Source organism: Vulpes lagopus, chromosome 14 (genome assembly GCF_018345385.1).
Source record: "Vulpes lagopus strain Blue_001 chromosome 14, ASM1834538v1, whole genome shotgun sequence".
Lineage (NCBI taxonomy): Eukaryota > Metazoa > Chordata > Mammalia > Carnivora > Canidae > Vulpes > Vulpes lagopus.
Window position 1 is genome coordinate 9708728 of NC_054837.1, and position 19817 is coordinate 9728544.

General features: G+C 56.1%; 2 protein-coding genes and 1 long non-coding RNA gene across 3 annotated transcripts; all 3 read left to right on the plus strand.

Annotated features, from left to right (window-relative positions):
• Positions 1–1644: 1644 nt before the first annotated feature.
• CCDC116 (coiled-coil domain containing 116) lies at positions 1645–5903 on the plus strand. The gene is made up of 5 exons (XM_041729290.1): positions 1645–1890; positions 2637–3194; positions 3308–3736; positions 3788–4129; positions 4965–5903. The coding sequence occupies exons 1-5, from the start codon at positions 1813–1815 to the stop codon at positions 5832–5834; spliced, it is 2277 nt and encodes a 758-aa protein (XP_041585224.1). The 5' UTR covers positions 1645–1812; the 3' UTR covers positions 5835–5903.
• A 6216-nt stretch (positions 5904–12119) lies between these two features.
• SDF2L1 (stromal cell derived factor 2 like 1) lies at positions 12120–14165 on the plus strand. Its single transcript, XM_041728992.1, has 3 exons — positions 12120–12354; positions 12705–12901; positions 13781–14165. Exons 1-3 carry the CDS (start codon positions 12168–12170, stop codon positions 14060–14062), a joined length of 666 nt encoding a protein of 221 aa, XP_041584926.1. The 5' UTR covers positions 12120–12167; the 3' UTR covers positions 14063–14165.
• A 2453-nt stretch (positions 14166–16618) lies between these two features.
• On the plus strand, positions 16619–19287 carry LOC121475556. Its single transcript, XR_005983778.1, has 3 exons — positions 16619–16735; positions 17910–17992; positions 18254–19287. It is a non-coding gene; the product is annotated as an uncharacterized LOC121475556 (long non-coding RNA).
• Positions 19288–19817: the final 530 nt, after the last annotated feature.

The following is a 19817-nucleotide window of genomic DNA, read 5'->3' on the forward strand; positions in this document are numbered from 1 at the left end:
TTTCCTTGCTGATGACTCTACAAATAGTCACCATGGTTGACAGTGAGAGGTTTCATTGTGATGTGGCTGTTTTGATGTACCTGATGGAAAGTGCAGCATTTGTATCCAGCCCAGGGGATTGGTAATGTCTTTCATGTTTTACAGATGAGGAAACTGATGCTCAGAGGGGAGAAGTGTCTTGCCCAAAGTGACCCTTCCAGGAGTAGTGGAGCTGGGACTGGCCTCCAAAGCTCTGGGCCTACTCTGGTTGTCTACTTCCTACCTGTCCCTTGGGTCAAGGGCAGAGAGGGCAAAGCTGAGCTTGAGCATAACAAATCATATGCTCCTCATGGGATGTTTTACAGATCAGAGGCCCCATATAGAGCTCTTCATCAGCCTCTTGGCATAAGGATTGTTGTGTTCAATTGTGATTATTGAATTGTTGGACTTCGACTATGTTTCTCCACTGGGATGCTGATCCTGGAAAGGCCAGAGGCCCTGATGGCAAGCAGATTGGAAAGAGGAAATTGACATTTATTCAATTAGAATAATTTTCTAATATTAAAAATATTAGAGATGGGGGGGTGCCTCAGTTCCTACCCCCAAGGAGCACCATCTGGTAGACAAGTAGTAATGTGGTGTGGGAGAGTCTGGAATGGGGTTTTTGGTAATTCTGTTTTGGGTGGCATGCCTTCTGGGAAGGCTTCTCAGAGGAGGGGACACCTGGGAGGGACATTAGGAGTTTACTAAGCCAAGGGGGAAAAGAGGGAAAGATACACAGGGCTCTTATTGGGGCGCCGGGTATGTTGCACGCAGTTTTGATTTAATCTCCATACTCCTGTATGAAGGATGCTCAACTATTTACAGAGGAGAAGCAAATGATCAGAGAGGTTGAGTCACACTGGCAGCAAACAGCAGAGCTAGGAATTGAAGCTAGGTCTGTGACTTGGAACTGAGACTCTTACACTGCGCTCAGGGACACCGCAGAGGGGAGAGGGCTGAAGACACCCCCACCCGCGCTGGGGTCGTCCACACTGGGCAAGGGGAGAACCCTAGAAAGGAGCAGTCAGCAGGAAGCCCAGGACAAGGCAGCGACCGGAGTGCAGTTGAGGAAAGTGCTTGTGTCACCAGAGGAAGCCGTGGTTTTTACCCTTAGGGCTCCCCTCAGGTGCAGAGCGCCGATCCGAGCTCGGGGTCCTCCGGCCTGGGGGAGCAGTCCCGAGCATCCACAGCGAATGTGGGCGGGGCGAAGACGGAGGGGCGGGGAGGGGCCTGTCTGGGTCCCGCCCCCAGCCATTGTGCCGGGGGCTAGAAGGCCTTGCGAGCCAATCAGGACGCAGCATGTAAATAAGCAAGCGGGGCAGGTGGGGGTGACTCCAGAGCTCCGCGTCCGAACCCGGGAGAGGGTGCAGACTACGCTAACTGGCGCCCAGCAAGGTGCGGACTCTGGTGAGCAGGTTGGCTCTGGGCCAGGGGCAGACCCCAGGGAATTTGGGGTCTAAGAGAAGGGGAGGGTTGGACACACGCATACCCAGACTTGGTCGGAGGCAGGATGCAGTCGTCCTTGGGGACCCGACCCCCGACGACTCTGGACACGGACAGTGCGCAGACGCCCAGGGGACCCCGAGCAGAGGAAGGGCCCGATGCGTGAAGGACGTGGGGTGAGGGGAGCGAGGGACCCGCAGACGCAGTGGCTGACAGACACGGGAGCGGTGGATCCATGGAGGCCTAGGCATACCCTCACGCCGTCCCCCGCCGGGCGCAGAGAGGAATCCGTGGCTGTGCTCCGGCACCGGAGAGAAGAGGCGGATAGCTGGCCGGTCCACCCTCATCATGACCAGCTGCCACCACCATTCTGGATACTTGGCAGATGACGAGGCTGGCCACACCACCTACGTGGCCCGGGTATGTGTGTCCCCCAGGGCCCTGACTCCCAAGACCCCCAAAATGTTCCCTACCAGCTCCAGCACCCCAGATCACAGCCCCCCTTTCTCAGCACCTGTTGACCTCATCTCTGAGCCTCTTAGTCCTCCTCATCACCTTAACCATTCCTCTGACATCCTGCTGGGCCCTGGTCACCCTCAACTTCATTCCCTGCATCCCCTCACCTCCAGCAGTTCTGAAGGAGTGTGGTAGATTGGTACCCAGAGCGCCGGAGCATGGAGTCTACTCAGGGCCCAAGGCTCAAAGCTTCAGAAGCAGCCATGGGGGGCCCAGGAGTCAGGACCACAGGTGGTCTGTACAGTGGAGGTAGGGCTGGTCTGCTCAGAGGACAAGTGAGGCGCCCAAGTAGAACTCAGAGGAGTTTGTGATTGCCCATTCCTGCCCTGTGTGAGGACAAAGTGGGCTTTCAGACTCCCTGGCCACACCTCATATACATGAAATATATGTGGCAGGAGAGCATTGGGGTGATCCAAAATTGATCCCCACTTTGCAGAAGAGGAAATTGGACCTCAAGAGAGGCCATCATGCCCATGGTGTCACACCATGTGGCAGCAGAGCCAGGGTCCAGATCCAGGAACCTGCTGACTCCAAGACACACCTTCTCCCATTACCCACTCCCACTCAACTCCTGGTGCCCTAGGAGGACTCCGAGGGACCCCTAGCCCTGTGGAACATCCCTGCCCTATGTGACATGCCTGTCTCCTCTGGTGCAGCCACCTAAGAAGCCACCCTTCCCGGAAATGGGGCAAGCCTACAAGTCGGGCCACATGCCACACCCACCATCAAGGTACACCCCCGCAGACAGCTCGGGGCTCCGTGGCCACAGACGAAACCCAAGGGACCCTCGGCCCTTTGGTAGCTTCCTGGATTTTCTTGTCGAGGGTCAGGTGCTAGACAGCCTACAGATGGTGGTGGAGGAAGCAACTGAGCGCATGACCACCATGAAGACAGAGGCTGGGGTGCCGCTGGTGGAGGTGCAGGACCCAATAGAGGTGCCAAGGGGTGGGCGGCGGGTTCGTGCCCGGCCTAGCCTTAGTACTGTACACCAACACCGTTCCCGACCCAGCCTCTGCACTGGACATCCCAATAACTACCCATCCTCCTCTAGCTCCATGTCAGACTCCCATAGCAGCTTCACAGCTGGCTGGCTGGGCTCCCGCAGCCAGGACAGTGACCTGGGAGCCCGTGGCATGGGCTCACTGCCACCCATGAGGGACAAACTTTTGCTGGAGAAGAACCTCAAACGGCTGCTGAAGCTGGAGAACAGAGGGGTGAGATCTAGGGGCATGGCCCAGGGTGGGCAGGATGGACCCCAGCCCAGGGCCAGGCTTAGGCCTGGCTTGGCTGCTCTTGGATGCACCTGAAAGTCCCCCTTTCTCCGCAGAAAGGCATGGGTCGGTCCTGCTTCCGGACGGACTCCCTGCTGTGGGACTCGCTGGTCAGCCAGGCCAGCAGCCAGCGGACCCAGGAGCCACCTCTGTCCTGGTTCTCAGGCCTGCTGGGCTCAAGCACTGGCACAGCCCAAACATCAGAGCTAGGGCCTGTAGAACAGGAACTGACTTTCCTCAAGCAAGAGCGTTATAAGGAGATCAAGTCCTTGTTGAACCAGCCAGCATCCTTTGACCTGCCTGGCTACTGTTCATTCCGTGAGCCCCATCGGACCCTGGACTTCCTGGCTGAGCACCACCTCTTCCCTGCCTTGCAGAGTGTGGTCCGCCAGGCCGTGGACAAGCTCAGTGGAGCCCGACGTCACGATGGCTGCCCTCTCTTCCCTTCAGAATGGGAGCCTGCAACAGAACCCAATTCTGACTCAGTGCAAGACTCCAAGCCAGAACCCAATTCTGACTCAGTGCAAGACTCCAAGCCAGCCACACCCACTGATGGGGAGGAGACTTACGATGTGCTTCCCATCAGAGTCTCCAGCTCCAAGATGATTCAAAGAAAGAGCACCAAGGGCAGAGGACAAGCCAAATCCAAGGAAGGTGGATCCCCTCTGTCTAGTGCCCAGGTGGTCAACAGATTAAGGGTTGAGGTGACACCCACAGAAGAACCCAAGGTTCCCTCACCCCATCCCAGTCAGGAGGCTCCTGACAAGGACCCTAAACTACAGAGACCACCCATACCTTCTTCTGGGCCCCCAAACTCCAGCCAGAAGGCCAATCCCTGGCAGAGCCTATACCACCCTCTGCCTATCCCAGGGATCGTGGTGGAAGGGCCCTCCAGCCAGACCCAGTCCACGATCCAGGACACACTGCCTCTCACCTCCCCCTACCCTGGCTTCTCCCACCACCTTCCTTTGTTTTCACCACTTCCCTCCTCAGTGGTTAGAGGCATCTCCCCATCTGCTGTTTCACTGCGTCCAGAGATGACCTCAAGGGTGGAGCTAGGTGGGTTAGGGAAGGGTTTGCGTGGTGGGAAGGGCTCCTTCAGCTACCACCCTTAGCAGCCACTGTCATGGGTATCTTGACCTGCACAGTGGAAACCACCTGGCCTAGTTACTGCCAGGTGTTGTCAAAGATGAATAAAGCCTACGTTTCATTCTGAGTATTTTTTGTAATGTTTGCATGTGAATCTCAGAGGCCTTTCTATGTGGGCAGTGTCTTGTTCCTTGTGGACAGCAGCCTAAGTCAGAATGGGGCTCTGCATCCTAGGTCCAGCTCCCTCTGCTTCTACTACCTAGGACAGGACTCTTCAGCGTGTCTGCTGAGAGGGAATTGCTCAGGAAGGGTATGGAGAAGACCTAGGTGGCTTCACCCTGGTAGTTCCCCAGCACAGTCCCTGCCTGACCCTTGTCTCACCTATGAAGACACAGGCAGGCTTCCCTCCTCTGAACCTTGACCCAGGGGAGAACCTACCAGAGCCCAGGTTATCCAGGCTCCAGTTTGGCTAACATCCTGACTGACATCACCAGCCTTGCCACAGGCCTGACTGGTGTGGCTGGTGTACGGCCCACGTGGTAAGTGTGAGGGTGTGGCTGACATGCAGGACCTGTGCTCAGCTGTTGAGACAGCATAGCAGATGTGGCAAGGCCATACCCCTAGTGTGACAAGCGTGGCATTTGTGTGGGTGATGTGGAAGGTGCTCTGGGTATGAGGGGCATCCCAAGGCATCGGGAATGGCATGACGTGTCTCCCTTTCCCTCCCTGGCTGTTGCACAGAGCCCTAATTACAGGTTCGTGAAGAAGACACTACCCTCCATCTCATCCAAGTCCACCCTGTCCCACTTCTCCAACCCCATGTACGAGGAGCTCGTCAGCTACTTAGTGGAGAAGGTTGTGTCCCTGGTCATCTACAAGTACAAGTTCGAGAAGAACCTCTCCAAGCAGCTGGGCTTCATCTCCTTCCCCGTCACCGAGACGCTTATGGACCTCTTCCTGGGCTTCAAGAAGGTGAAGGGCTCCCGCATCTGCCTGTCCTCAAAGATCAACTGGAACTGCCTGCTGCGCAAGCTGGAGGAGGCCGAGTGGGCCCGGCAGCTGTCGCGACAAGCCTCCCAGCATGACTCCGCCTCCCAGCGCAGCTCCCACCGCGGCCCCGCCCACCGCGGCCCCGCCCACCAGGGGGCGGGGCACAGCAGCACCGAGTCCCCCTCCACCGGGCCGGAGCCCGCCCCCCGCGCCGACCCGGCGGAGGCCAGCGAGCCCAGCCTCGACAGTGAGCTGCCGGACCTTCAGCTGCTCTGGGCTCAGGAGGATGCTGGAGCCGAGGAGCAGAGGCCCACGAGCCAGCAGGAGCCCACGGCCGTGGGCGCTAATCAGAGCCAGGAATTAGTAGACGGGGTCAGTCAGAGCAATGAGGAGGAAGATGAGGACCAGGGTGATGACTTCCCAGACGAGGGCACGCCCCAGAGCTCCCCCGGAGCCTCAAGTGGAGGCGGACGTCAGCGACTCCACGAACCCGAGTCACAGTGACCCTCCGTGAGGCCCCAGCTCCCCCGCACCCAGCGCTTGATTCCCTGCTCCTCCTCTTGCTCCAGTGGAGTGCTACCCCCCCACCCCCACCCCCACCCCCCCCAGCCGGCTCCTGCCCCAAGCCGTCAGGGTGGGCTGAATGGGACCTCTGCTAGCCTGTCGGGGGAGCCAACAGGAGAAATAAAGCTTGTGTTGCTGGAGCACGATTTTTTTAAAATTTTTATTTATGATAGTCACATAGAGAGAGATGCAGAGACACAGGCAGAGGGAGAAGCAGGCTCCGCGCACCGGGAGCCCGACGTGGGATTCGATCCCGGGTCTCCAGGATCGCGCCCTGGGCCAAAGGCAGGCGCTAAACCGCTGCGCCACCCAGGGATCCCTGGAGCACGATTTTTTGGCCAGAGTTCAGCTGCACTTCCACAGGCCTGAGCACCCACCCTGGAGTGATACCTTGGCAGGCCTTCCTCACAGCTGCCATGCCCTGACCCCCTGACCTCCCATGCTCTGCTTGAACACAAGTCCCTGTTTGTGGCTCTTCTCTGTTCCAGGGTGCTCCTTCTTGGCTTTTCAAGCCTCTTAGGACTCGTGGTCCCTTTTCCTAACAGCCCCTGAGCATCACCATTCCTGCTGCCAGAGGACTCCTCCTCTGCCAGGGCAGCAACCTGCTCCCTTTGACATGCCACATCCTCACGTTCCTACAGGGAACCATGCATCCACCCTTTCCTGATGCCCCCAGAACTACCCGTCATTGTAATTTGTATTTCCCAGCTCCAACTCCTGAGTCTGGAGGGTCCAAGTAGGTCCCTAGGAGGCTGCCCCAGGCTGACCATGTGACTACCCCTTTCAGCAGTGCCCCTGGGCCAGACAGCTCTCTGGAAGGCTCTGCAGACTTCGCTGGGACCATGATTGGTAGGTCTCCCCTCCAAGTTTCTCCTGGGGCTTCTGGGCATCCTGTGCAGCCAGCTGAGCACCCTCCCTCTCTCTGCCTTTCCAGGGCAGCCATTCTGTGCCCCTATTTAGGTATCTTCACCCAGGGAGCCACTTGATCTCTCACCACTATCCTGCCGCGCTTGTGGGCAAGATAGAACCTGAAGGTGCTCCACTCTGCCTTGCCGTGTAGGCTGCCAATGCAGAGAGACTGGCAGGTGTCTCACATCTCCCCCTGGGTTCCTCCTGGTGTACAGCGCCCAAGTCTGCTCAACCCAGCCTGACCGTGCTCAGTGGCCCACATGTGAGGATACACCAATTATAGAGCTGCTCTGGAGCGGGGCAGAGAGGACCTTCCACACCACTTCCATGACCTGCAATTCGGGGAGAGAGACATTCTCTGCTCCCAGCCAGAGGGACCAGTTCCTAACGTGGGTGGGTCAGGAACCCATTTTTCCAGAAAGTTCTTACGGCAAGGATCTTTTAGGGCATATGCTCAGCATAAGGCCCATTCTCTGAGGCCACCCACTGCCACCACCACCTTTTATGTCCTCCTTGCCATACCACTTGGCCACAGTTGATTAGTCTTCTTGACACATCCCTATTCCAGGTTACACCAGTCAGGTCTTTTCCCCTGAAAACTGGGATGAACTGAGAGATTATTTTTTAAAGTTTATTTTTGGGGATCCCTGGGTGGCGCAGCGGTTTAGCGCCTGCCTTTGGCCCAGGGCGCGATCCTGGAGACCCGGGAACGAATCCCATGTCGGGCTCCCGGTGCATGGAGCCTGCTTCTCCCTCTGCCTGTGTCTCTGCCTCTCTCTCTCTCAATCTCTCTCTCTCTCTCGTGACTATAATACATAAATAAATAAAAATTAAAAAAAAAAAGTTTATTTTTAGTAATTTTTACACCTAATGTGGAGCTTGAACTCACAAGCCAGAGATCAAGAGTCGCATGCTCTTCCAACTAAGCCAGCCAGGCACCCCCAAGACAGACTGAGATATTCTGGTGCAATTTGCACTGATTGCTAAAGACAATTGTGGACAGTGTGGAGCAGCCATCTTCCACCCTTCTCCAGAGAGGCAAGAAACCCTGTCTGCAGAAAAGAGCCTGGAGGGGAGCCCTCAGGCTCTGAGACACACCAGCTGGCATGATACCGCCAACTTTCCAGGTCTCTCTGCCAAGTCCTCAAGGGGAAAAGAGAACATATCCCCACCCTGGCCTCAGAGGCACATGTCTAGAGAATGTCCCTGGAGTGGAACCAGCCTCTTTGGGAACTACCGGTACACTGTGCTAAAGGCATGTGACCTTAGCTCCTGTTTCAGGTATCCGTTGCTGTGTAACCACTCCAAGGCTTAAGTGGCTTCAAACACAGTCATCATTTTTCCTGATGCTGGAGCTTGGCAGGCTCAGCTGGCAGTGGTGTAGGCAGTCTCTTAAGTGTTGTGTCCAGCTGGGGGCATGACTGAGACCAGAACACCCCATGTGGCCTCTGCCCATCCAGGGTCTTTCCCCAAGGCTCCTGACCAATCATCTAGCCTGCACTTCCTTACAGCACAGGGCAGCAGCTGGCTTCCTAGAGAGAGGAAGCAAGAACCACTGGTCCTCTCACAGCTTGTGCTCAGAAGTCCCCAAACACCATTTCTGTGCCATTCTCCTGGTCAAAGCGAATTCCCATGCCTGCCCAGATTCAATGTCTTGATGAGAGAGTCCGTGTCATGATGAGAGAAGCAGCTTACACTTACAGCGATGGGAGGAAATGTTAGTAGCCATATTTGGAGAACTACCACCACCACATCACCACCACCATCACCCACCACCACCCCCACCTTGTAGCTGATTGCACCTTGAACAGCAGTCCCTGGAACTGAGTTGAGCAGATGAGAATCTGAACCTGAAGACAAACTGGCTGGAAAGTGGAGGTCTGTGGAGAGAATATAATTCGCCCTGAGCATCTGCTCATACAGTGAGCTGGGGGAGGTGGTCTGCAGGAGGAAGGTAGGGAAAGGGAACAGCTACGAGAAGGCATGAGTCCCTGAGAAAGTCGAGGGAGAACCATGTTGGCTTCTCTAATCCAGTTCGGGGTCTGTGCTGCCCTCAGAATCCTGTTTTTGCCTGTCGGGGAGATTGTCTGCTGCGTTCTCACCCTCTGGTTTTACATGCAACAGGAAGCTGTTGGCAGCTTTAAGCAGGTGCCTGGCATGATTTAATGTATGCTTTTTTTTTTTTTAAGATTTTATTTTTAGGGACACCTGGATGGCTCAGTGGTTGAGCATCTCCATTTGGCTTGGGGTGTGATTCCGGAGTCCCAGGATCGAGTCTCACGTCAGGCTACATTCAGGGAGCCACGTCAGGCTCACTACATGGAACCTGCTTCTCTCTCCTCCTGTGTCTCTGCCTCTCTCTCTCTCTCTCTCTGTCTATCATAAATAAATAAATAATCTTAAAAAATAATAAAAACATATTTTATTTTTAAGTAATCTCTACAGCCATGTGGGGTGTGAACTCACAACCCTTGTGAGATCAAGAGTTGCATATTCCACTGACTGAGTCAACCAGGCACCCCTGATTTTAAAATTTTTTATTATTTATTTTTTTGAGATAAGCTATTTGTTTTTTAAAGATTTTATTTATTTGTGAGATACACACACAGAGAGAGAAGGAAAGGCAGAGACACAAGGCAGAGGGAGAAGCAGGTTCCATGTAGTGAGCCCGACGTGGCACTTGATCCCGGGTCCCCAGGATCAGGCCCTGGACTGAAGGCGGCACTAAACTTCCGAGCCACCCGGGCTGCCTTAATTTTTTTCAATTAGGCTCCCACACCCAATGTGGGGCATGAACTCACTACAATCCCTTAGATCAAGAGTCATATGCTCTACTGACTGAGCCAGCCAGGTGCCACCTGATACATGCTTTCTAAGTATAAATCATTTTCCTTCATGGAGAATGACTTGAAGGGGCCTGAGCAGTGGAAGTACAGAAATTTGTTAGGAGGCAATGGTCAATATCTGCAGAAGATGGAGTGGCTTGGCTTGGATTAGGATGCTGATAAGGAATGTAGGAGAGAAGCTTTATAATCTCTTTTGAAGTTAGAGCCATCAAGATATGTTGGGTGAGGTACGCCTGGGTGGCTCAGCGGTTGAGCGTCTGCCTTTGACAGGGCGTGATCCCGGAGTTTCGGGATTGAGTCTCTCATTGGGCTCCCTGTGAGGAACCTGCTTCTCCCTCTGCCTGTGTTTCTGCCTCTCTCTCTGTGTGTGTCTCTCATTCATGAGAGAGGCAGAGACACAGGTAGAGGGAGAAGCAGGCTCCATGGAGGGAGCCTGATGCGGGACTCGATCCCAGGTCTCCAGGATCAGGCCCTGGGCTGAAGGCGGCGCTAAACCGCTGAGCCACCTGGGCTGCCCCAAATAAATAAAATCTTAAAAAAAAAAAAAAAAAGATATGTTTGGCAGCCCAGGTGCTTCAGCGGTTTAGCGTTGCCTTTGGCCCAGGTCGTGGTCCTGGAGTCCTGGAATTGAGTCCCATGTCAGGCTCCCTGCATGGAGTTTGCTTCTCCCTCTGCCTGTGTCTCTGCCTCTCTCTCTCTCTCTCTCTCTCTGTCTCTCATGAATAAATAAATGAAATTTAAAAAAGAAAAGACATGTTGGGTGATATGTGCAGAATGTGGTAAAGAGGAATTAAAGGTAAGTCCCAGTTTGGGGGCTGAAACAAGGCAAATGGAGGTGCCATTACTGAGACTCAGAATTCTGGGGGAAGGGAGAAAAGTTTGAGGGAGGAGACCAAGGATTCTGCTTGGGACATTTAATTAAGTCTGTGATGCTTGTTGGTATGTCCAAGAGGACATATCCATTCCTTCCCAGATTATACTCTAGCACCTCCACCATGGATTGGAGGCCCCTCAAGAGAGTGCTGGGTCTGTCAATGCCAGGGCAGGCCTTTAGCAATTCAGACACCCTAAATCCTGAAAAGATCAAACCTCTCCTCCTATATGTAATTAAAAATAGAAACTATTAAACATGAAAACCCTAAAACAACATGTTGCTGTAATTAAAATGGCTCTACTCTGGATTTTCTGAATGCAAAATTCTGAATGATTTAATTAAACACAAACTTTTCTCTCTGCATTGTTGGTGCCCCAAGTGCATGGGTAGTCAGCCCATTGATTAATGTAGCCCAGAGCCAGTTCCCAGTGGCCCCAGCACAGGGCCTGGAGTTAAGTCAACATAAGAATGTTTCTTTTCTTTTCTTTTCTTTTTAAGAATGTTTCACCAATGGGGCAGTCCTGGGTGGCTGGGCGGTTTGGCACCGCCTTCCGCCCAGGGCATGATACTGGAGACCTGAGACTGAGTCCCATGTCGGGCTCCCTGCATGGAGCCTGCTTCTCCCTCTGCCTGTGTCTCTGCCTCTCTCTCTGTGTCTTTCGTGAATAAATAAAAACAAAATCTGAAAAAAAAAAAAAAAAAAAAGAATGTTTCACCAATGAATAAATAAACATTCGTATACGTTTTCCGCCCTTGAAGACTGAGCAGAAAGCCCTATGAGAAGGCACTGAGACAGCGACCCACTCACATCGGAAACCTGGCATACATGGTGACCTACCCTTAGTTCCCACAGTCACTTGGCTTCCCACAGTTCTGGTTTCCTAAGAAACTTCGGGGCTTTCTGGTGAAAACCTATCATTATCCTCAGCACCACAGATCCCTGCTGCCCTCTGCTGCCCGATGGCCGAGTGCATATAATTCGGCCCCGGGAAGAGTCAGTGAGTTGGCAGGGGGCTTTAAACACTCCAGGATCCAGGGACCGAGGTGACCCATTCTCAGAAAGGAGGCAGTGACCGAATGACTAGGGAATTAACTAATCCTGAGATCTAGGGACTGAAGAACCAAGTGACCCAGTATCTGAGATCCACCGGCCTTGTGACCACAGAATCTAGGGGTTCAGCCACCCAGAAGCTGAGGACCCAGAGTCCGAAAGGAAAGATCGGATTGAAGACCCGAGGATCCAAGATCAAGGAGTTTTGTGAACACGTGTCCGCAGGATCCGCAGGTCCCCAGCCAGGTGTGCGGGAGCTCAGCGGCCCCCGGATGCGGCGCTCGAACCTACAGCTCAGGTGGGCAGCGTCTCTCTTACCACTTGGCGCCGCTCCAGACTTCCCTTGGCGTTCATTGGTGAGGCCTCGGAAGCGTGGACCAATCAAAACTCTCCTCGTGTCTCCAGCCCCCTCCCAGTCGCCGCTCTGGAAAGCTGGGGGCGGATCCCCTCCACGCCGACCCAATGGCAATGCAGGCGGAGCGCCGTGCTGGCTGGCGATTGGCTACCTCCACTGGTTCTGTCAGAGCCGGATTGGCCGGTGGCGGAGACGGAAGCGTCCCGTGGGCCCGAGCTGCCGGAGCTCGGCCGGGGCGATGTGGAGCGCGGGCCGCGGCCGAGCTGCCGGACCGGCGCTTCTGGGATTGCTGCTAACGCTCTTGGTGCCGGGCAGCGGTGCCGCCAAGACCGGCGCAAGGCTCGTGACCTGCGGGTCGGTGCTGAAGCTGTTCAACACGCAGCACAGGGTGCGGCTGCACTCGCACGACATCAAATACGGATCCGGTGCGCGGGGCCCGGGGCATCGTCGGGGGGCGGAGCCCGGGCTGGGAGTCTGAAGGTGGGGTGGCAGCGGGGGGTCGTCGAGGAGCCGGGCTGGGGGGCTGGAGTTTCTGGGAGGGGCCATGGGGGCTAGGGCCGGACCGTCTTAAGGGGGGTCCTCGGGATATCGGGGGCTAGGCGTCCAGGAGCTGCGGGCCAAGGGACTCGGGAGGTCAGCGGGGGGCCCAGGGCCGGAGCTGGGGGTTGGGAGTGAGCCGTTGTCCTGCGGAGTTTACGGCGTCCGGGTCAAGGGCAGCGGGTTCAGAGACTGACCGCGACCCCGGGGTGCGTGGGGGGGGGGTGTCTCTCCTTAGGCAGCGGCCAACAATCGGTGACTGGCGTGGAGGCGTCTGACGACGCCAACAGCTACTGGCGGATCCGCGGCGGCTCGGAGGGCGGGTGCCCGCGCGGGTCCCCCGTGCGCTGCGGGCAGGCGGTTCGGCTCACGCACGTGCTCACCGGCAAGAACCTGCACACGCACCACTTTCCCTCGCCGCTGTCCAATAACCAGGTGAGGCTCCGTGTGTGTGTGTGTGTGTGTGTGTGTGTGTGTGTGTGTGTGTAGGGCCCGGGGACAGAATTTAGACTTCCTGTCAGTGGCTCTCAGCCTCAGCTTCCTCTGCGAAATGAGCATTTCAGCCCAGAAATGTTTACTGAGCACCGCCTCTGCGGGGGTGACTACAGGAAGGGAGATCCGGCTTGATAGCTCATGTCCTGGGGGGTGAGCTGGACCCAGGAAAGGGATCCACAAGGCCTTTGGGGTGGGGAATATGAAACCCAGCAGGGGAGCAGGAACTCCCAGCTGGGTCTGGAAGGCCGAGTAGGAGTTCTCCAGGCCACAGAGGGGAGACTAGGGCCTTGTGCTCCAACGGAATTCATTGGAACTGAGGGTTGGAGAGGTGGAGGGTGGAGTTTGGGTGGGAGGGGCTTGAGGGGCTTATGGGGTTAGGGAGGGAGTGGGTAGAAACAGAGGCTGCCTGGGGGACTTGTCAGAAGAAAGACTATGAAATAGAGACCTGTCAGCCTGAGGGGCTGGACATCATGCTGAGTGAGGCTCAGAGAAGTTTGAAGGGGAACATGGAGGAGAAAGGAGACAGGAGGAGGAGGCCTTAGCTACTTGAGGGCCAAGGGTTACTGCCCAGACAGATGTGTCTGGTTTGGTAGGGTGTACATGTGTTTGAAGACACCCATTTGGGAAGAGCCTACTGGGTGCTGGAGGTGGTGGCGGTAGTGTCCTATTTTTACAGCTGTGGAAGCTGAGGCTCAGAAAGGTACCGGGAAGGAACCAAGGCCCTGTGCCCTGGGTGTGAGTGCTGCTGCCAAAGGGATCACAGGGGACCTAGTGTGCCCTCTGTGATGAGCACTGCCCTTCTACCCCCTGTACCCATAGGAAGTGAGCGCCTTTGGGGAAGACGGTGAGGGTGACGACCTGGATCTGTGGACCGTGCGCTGCTCAGGGCAGCACTGGGAGCGGGAGGCTGCTGTGCGCTTCCAGCACGTGGGCACCTCTGTGTTCCTGTCAGTCACTGGGGAGCAGTACGGGAGCCCCATACGTGGGCAGCACGAAGTGCATGGCATGCCCAGTGCCAATACACACAATACGTGGAAGGCCATGGAAGGCATCTTCATCAAGCCCAGTGTGGATCCCTCTGCAGGTCACGATGAACTCTGAGTGCCACGGATGGGTGGGGCATCTGCAGGACCACTCTTGGTGGAGACTTTGGGTTTGTAGGGGTTCTCAAGTGCCTTTGTGATTAAAGAATGTTAGTCTGTGATTATGTTTTGCTGTGAGTCTGGGGATGCGGGGGTAACCAGGGCGTGCCAGCCCTCCTGACCTGGTTCACCGTCTCTCCCTTAGTGCAAAACTTTTTGTCTCCAACACGGAATCACAGCTAAACCCATCCAAACGTTGATGCTCTTTTTCTTTCTTTCTTTCTTTCTTTCTTTCTTTCTTTCTTTCTTTCTTTCTTTCTTTCTTTCTTTCTTCTTTCTTTCTTTCTTTCTTTTTTAAAGATTTTATTTATTTATTCATGACAGACACACACAGAGAGAGAGGCAGAGACACAGGCAGAGGGAAAAGCAGGCTCCATGCAGGGAGCCTGACGTGGGACTGGATCCTGGGTCTTCAGGATCACAGCCCTGGCTGAAGGCAGCGCTAAATCACTAGGCCACCAGGGCTGCCCTTGATGCTCTTTCATGTACTCCCAACATCGTCATCACATCACCCCTCTCCGTCGTTGGTCATCTGATGGCAGGTGACCCCAGTTCCCTAGCCCCTGAGCTTCATGAACCTTTCATGTTAAGGCCTCATACCCTCGCTGCCTGGGCATGTGCCATCTTAAGCCCCTGGTGCAACTTTCCAGGGTCCCAAGGAGACAACAAAACTTCAAAAGTATTGCCAGGGAAGGTAACCACAAAGAACTGCTACCTGCCGAGATTTGAGAAGGTTTCTTGGAAGGAGAGGCACAATTCCCGCAGGCAAAGCATTGCAACTTAAAGGCAGGAACAGTAGGAGGGCCGCCCTAATAAAGGAAGGGAAGTTAGTTTTGCTGGTGTTTAGGTGACCTCTAGAGGTTATGGAAGGGACTACAGGCTTCCTGGACTTGCTAATTGCTCCCAGGGAGGCTGAATATGTAGGAGGGGAGGGATTTAAAGCAGCTGCTGGGGGGTACAGAGTGCTACTTTCCTGAATGAGAATTCAAGAGCCCAAGGAGAAGCTGGGGGGTAGCAAGGAAGGGGCTTGGAGGAGTGTGGGCAGAGCACTTTGCAGGTGAGAAATCAATTGGCCTTATGGGGGTGGGTGCAAAGCTCTAGCCAATTGTGAGACTTGATGGGAGATGGGTCATACGTAGGCCCTGGACCATTACTTCCCCACCCTCTCAACCCATGAGTCCTGCTCTGGGCAAACACAGACCTCCTGAGCCCTCCACTGCCAAACCTCTCAAGCATTGTCTAGAAGTTTAAGCTCCTCTCCCGTCACTCACCTGACCTTAGACAGTATTGCAGTACAACCAGACTAATAGAATCAAACAGTGTACAGCATGTAGGAATTCTTGGGGATCCAAGGCTGGAGCTGTGGGAGCGTGTAAGATGGCTCCAGACAGAATGTAGGGGAAGACCAAAAATTAAATTGCTGCAGCAGCAGCAGCAGCAGCAGCAGCAGCAGCAGCAAAACACTCATTTACTGAACACTAAGTGTCAGGCACTTGGCCAACGATTTACACAGCATCTCATTTGCTCCTGGCAACAACTCTATGAAGCAGGTTCAATGGTCTTAATTTTTCAGAGGAGGTGGCAGGTTGGTAAAGATTGAATCCCAGCTCTATCTGCCTCAGAAACATTTGCTCTCAGCCATTGGGCTGAGAGAATAAAATGGGGGGGGGGGGGCGCGATGCACTGTAGCCTAAGCAGCCCCCCCCCCCCCCTGCCCCTACACTGCAGCTGTGAGCGCTGAACGGTGTATACATCCTTCTGGGTTATCAGCCCTGGGTACGCACTTACTCAATGCTTATCCACAAAGTAGATAACAATCTGGGGACGGGGGGGGGGGGGGGGGGGGACTCAAGCCGACATCCTCTTGCCCATACCTCCCACAGATCCACAAGGCTTCACGGGCTCTAGGACCCGATCTCTGCAGCTCAGGCCTAACGGGGCAGCTTCAGGCAAATCCGAGCACTCGAGATGGGGTTAGGTGGGGAGCGGGGGTGCTACCCCAGCCGGGAAGCCCATTGCGGCCGAATATCTCGTCTGGGAGGCATGGGGAGCGCTGTCAGCGCACAAAGCGAAGCAGCCCGCGGCCCTGCTCCATAGAGGACGAGACTGGGGGTTCGGGCGTTTTCCTAGGATCGCAGCCCTCTTCCCCGTGGGCTCAGCTGCGCGGACGGCGCCCCCCTCGGGACTCCCAGGCGCTCTCGCCCGCGCCGCTGTTAAACTCGCGGAGACCGGAGCTGAGAAAAGGCGGGCAAAATTCCTTTTGATAAGTTATGAATGGGGAGACGGTGTTTGTAGTACTCATTGTTAAAACCACGGAGCCGGGGCCTCGGCCCGCTCGCGGCCAATCGGGGCCCGGAGGCTATTTTGAAATCGCTCCGCTTCCGGCCAATAGGCGCGCGGGAGGCGAAGCCCCGCGCCGGCTCCGGCCAATGAGCGCCGCGTTATGCTAAGGAGCCGGGGGCCGGGCCCGCCGACTGTCAGCGGGTTAAAGATGGAGCCGGCGAGCGAGAGGGCGCCACGAGGTGCGGGGTCGTCCTGACGCGGGCGGCGGGGGCCAACAACCGCCGGGACCTTTCTCCCGGCAACCGCCCGCGCCCTGCCCCGGCCTGGTTCGGAGCGGGAGTCCCGCCGCGTGAGTAGCCGGGCCCGAGGAGGAGGGCACAGGCAGGGCGACCCGACCTGGCGGGACCGTGCGGAGGGGCGCAGCCCGGACCCCCGGCGCCCTCTCCGGGCAGAGGGCTCCAGAAGGGCGGGGAGCCTCCCTGGTCCCCTTGCTCCGCTCTGGGCCGCCAGGCAGAAAATCTGTGGGACTGAACGCGGAGCCCAAGTTGGGGGCCAGGGGCCAGGGATGGGGGCCTGAGCCAGCGGGGGCGCGTTCGTTAATGGGGCCACTGTCCTTCTCTTGGGGCCGCGGGCCCAGTGAGGGCGCAGGATCGTCGGGCTGGACCCACCCTCGCTTCGTGCGCGAGTGGGCTTCGGACTGCGGTGGAGCGCGGGCCCCTCTCCTTTGTGTGCGCGCCCCCTCCCCCGTCCGCTCCCGCTCCTGGGCTGGAGCTACCCCTCAGTCTGGGGTCTCTCCCGCACCGCAATGTGGAGCGCGCGGGGGAAGGTCTGGGACCTTCCGACGACCTCCAGGACCGCAGCCCTGCCGAAAGCCTCCTCCCCACCCTGGGTTCCAGGACCGGGCCTCTAGCCCCACCCACCCACGGTTGAGTTTCCCGCCCTGAGCTTATTGGGGGCCGCGGAGTCCCCCCTGCTGGCCCCAGGTGCTCTGACGAGGTTGCACTACTGTGCTCTGAGAAGCAGTGCAATGATATTGTCAAAGCATCGGGGACCAGCCTTGGGGACGCCCCCCCTCCCCACACCACCAACTCCCTCTCCAGGCCGGGCCCCTTGGGCCTGCAGGCCCTCCCCTCCCCCTCCAGATTTCGCTCCCTTCTCCATGGAAACTTGAGATCTCGGCCAGGCCTGGGCCTCTAGGGTCAGAGGGCACCCTTCCCCCAGGCAGAAGCCCCACCCCAGTGGGCCTGCATTCCAGGCCTCAGATCCTCGGACCACCACTGAGAGAGGCGCCGGCAGGCCTGCCTGACACTCTTTCCCTGTTGCACTACTGTGGGCCGCTGGGAAGCAGTGCAATGATGAAAGGGCATCGGTCAGGCCCACCCCACCACCCATAGTCTCCTCATGGAGGGGAGGGAGTTTTGCTGCCTCGCTCCACTTCCTAGCAGCTAGGAGCAGGCTGGACCCTCCATCACAGGATTAGGTGAGTGCAGAGCTGGGGGATTGTCCCACAAATTCTCCTTCAGGGTTATGGCGGACAGGAGCAGGGACAGAGGCCCTGGATTCAGAAAACCTCTGGTTTGAAGATCTTTGCACACCAATTCCCTGGGTAAGACTGGGGACTCCAGGTTTGGTCAGGGCCTTGTGGAGAAATGGAGACCCCCAGTGTTGCCTGACTTAGATCCAGCCCAACTTTGACCGTGTATAGGTGAACTACACCCAGCCCTCCTTGGAGGCTTGGGGAGGGTCAGGTTCTAGAGGAAACCTGGGTTCTTAGGAGCAGTACTATCTTCTGGGGTGGGTGGATGGACTCGGGCTAAGAAGCCCGTTAGGTGATTCCCATCAACCATGCCAGCTTGTTCTCTTACAGGGAGGTATGCTGCCCTGAGACTGCAGGAGGGACCAAGAGGTGCCTGGCATGCCCATCCTAACAGCTACAACCAGGGGGATTGCCAAGGAGCCAGGCCCAGCCAGGCGTGCTTGCAAGGCCACCTCCTCCATCAGGACCTGCCCCAATGCAATAGGCTTTTATGTGCCCAGTGACAGTCATCCAAGCCTGTCTCCTTTGAGAGGAGGCCTAGGTTTCCAGATGGGCATTTGGGAGTACCCCTCACCCCTGGCAGGGCACATCAAGATGTCAGCTTCACCCCCACTCCTGGGGGAAGGAAAACCAGGCATCGATGGCTGGAGGTGGGCATCCTTCCTTCTGTGTAGATTCTGTGCCCGCGGTCTGGAGACCCTCGTCTCTGGCCCTTGCTGGTGGATGCTTGTGAACTCAGGGCTTTGCTCAAATGTTTCAAAGGAAAGCCTTTCCTGGGCTTCACAGCATCCAATATCCCTCCAGCACAGCCTGTTAGACCTTTCTCATTGTGTCTGAAGTCCTCATTAGACTGGGAGCCCTGAGGGCAGGGACATGTCGCTTTTTATATTTCTCTTGGCAGTGCCTGGCTTGGAGTTGGGGGCCAATACAACTTTAAAAAATACAAATAAGTACATACAGTGTGAAGTGTTATTTAGCATAACCTGGGGGGGGTGGTTAGTTAGAGTCTGCTTGACTCCTGAGAGGATGCTTGTGCTGTATATAAAAAGGTCCATACTATGTATTTCAAAGTTAAGTCTTACTTTAAAAGTCACACAGGGTCAGGAAGTAGCATGAAGATTTGAACCCATGTGTACTAAGTCTGTTTGCACCTCTAGGCTAAAATTTGTTTCCTCCTTGGTTGTTTCCATCTTGCTCTCTGACCTCAAAGCAGGAGGAAGGCCATCTCCTATGTTGTTGGGAACAGCAGAACCTAGGGGGTTGGTGGTTTGGCAGTGGGGGGTAAAAAGTCTCTTTAGACTTCTCAGACACACTCCATGGATCTCAGGTTGAGGGGAGTGAAGGGCTGTGGAGGCGATGGAGAGGAAGCAATCCAGGGTGGACCCCCTCATTGGTGGCTGGGGTGAATGGTGCTGACAAGGCTGGCCAAGTAGGAGAGGGAGAAGAGAAGCAGATTCGGGATTGGGAGGGAAGAAGCTGTGTGCCCACCTGGATCTGTTCAGCGTGAGATGCCCAAGAAACGTCCCCAGAGGAAACTTGGATGTGGTCGCGGACCTCAAGGGAGGTCAGAGCCTGAGACGTAGGTTAGGGTTAAGTCAGCTCTGAGTTGGGACCAAGAAGTGGGGTAAGATCATCCGAGATGGTACCACAAAGACTAGATGGTACCACAAAGACGGCACCTTGGGAACGCAGAGGGAGCCGCTGGAGATGCTGGTGAAGAGGCAACCGCGAGTAGAGAGAGTGGTTGGTTATAGGGGGGAAGAGAGGATGGAAACTGGGGAGGGGTGGGTTTGACGTAGGAGAGTTAACCGGGAAGGACGGGCGACGCCTGGGGCCAGAGGAGTTAGGGGCGGAGTGAAGTCCTTGGGGTGCTGTCTACACACCGCGCGGAGGG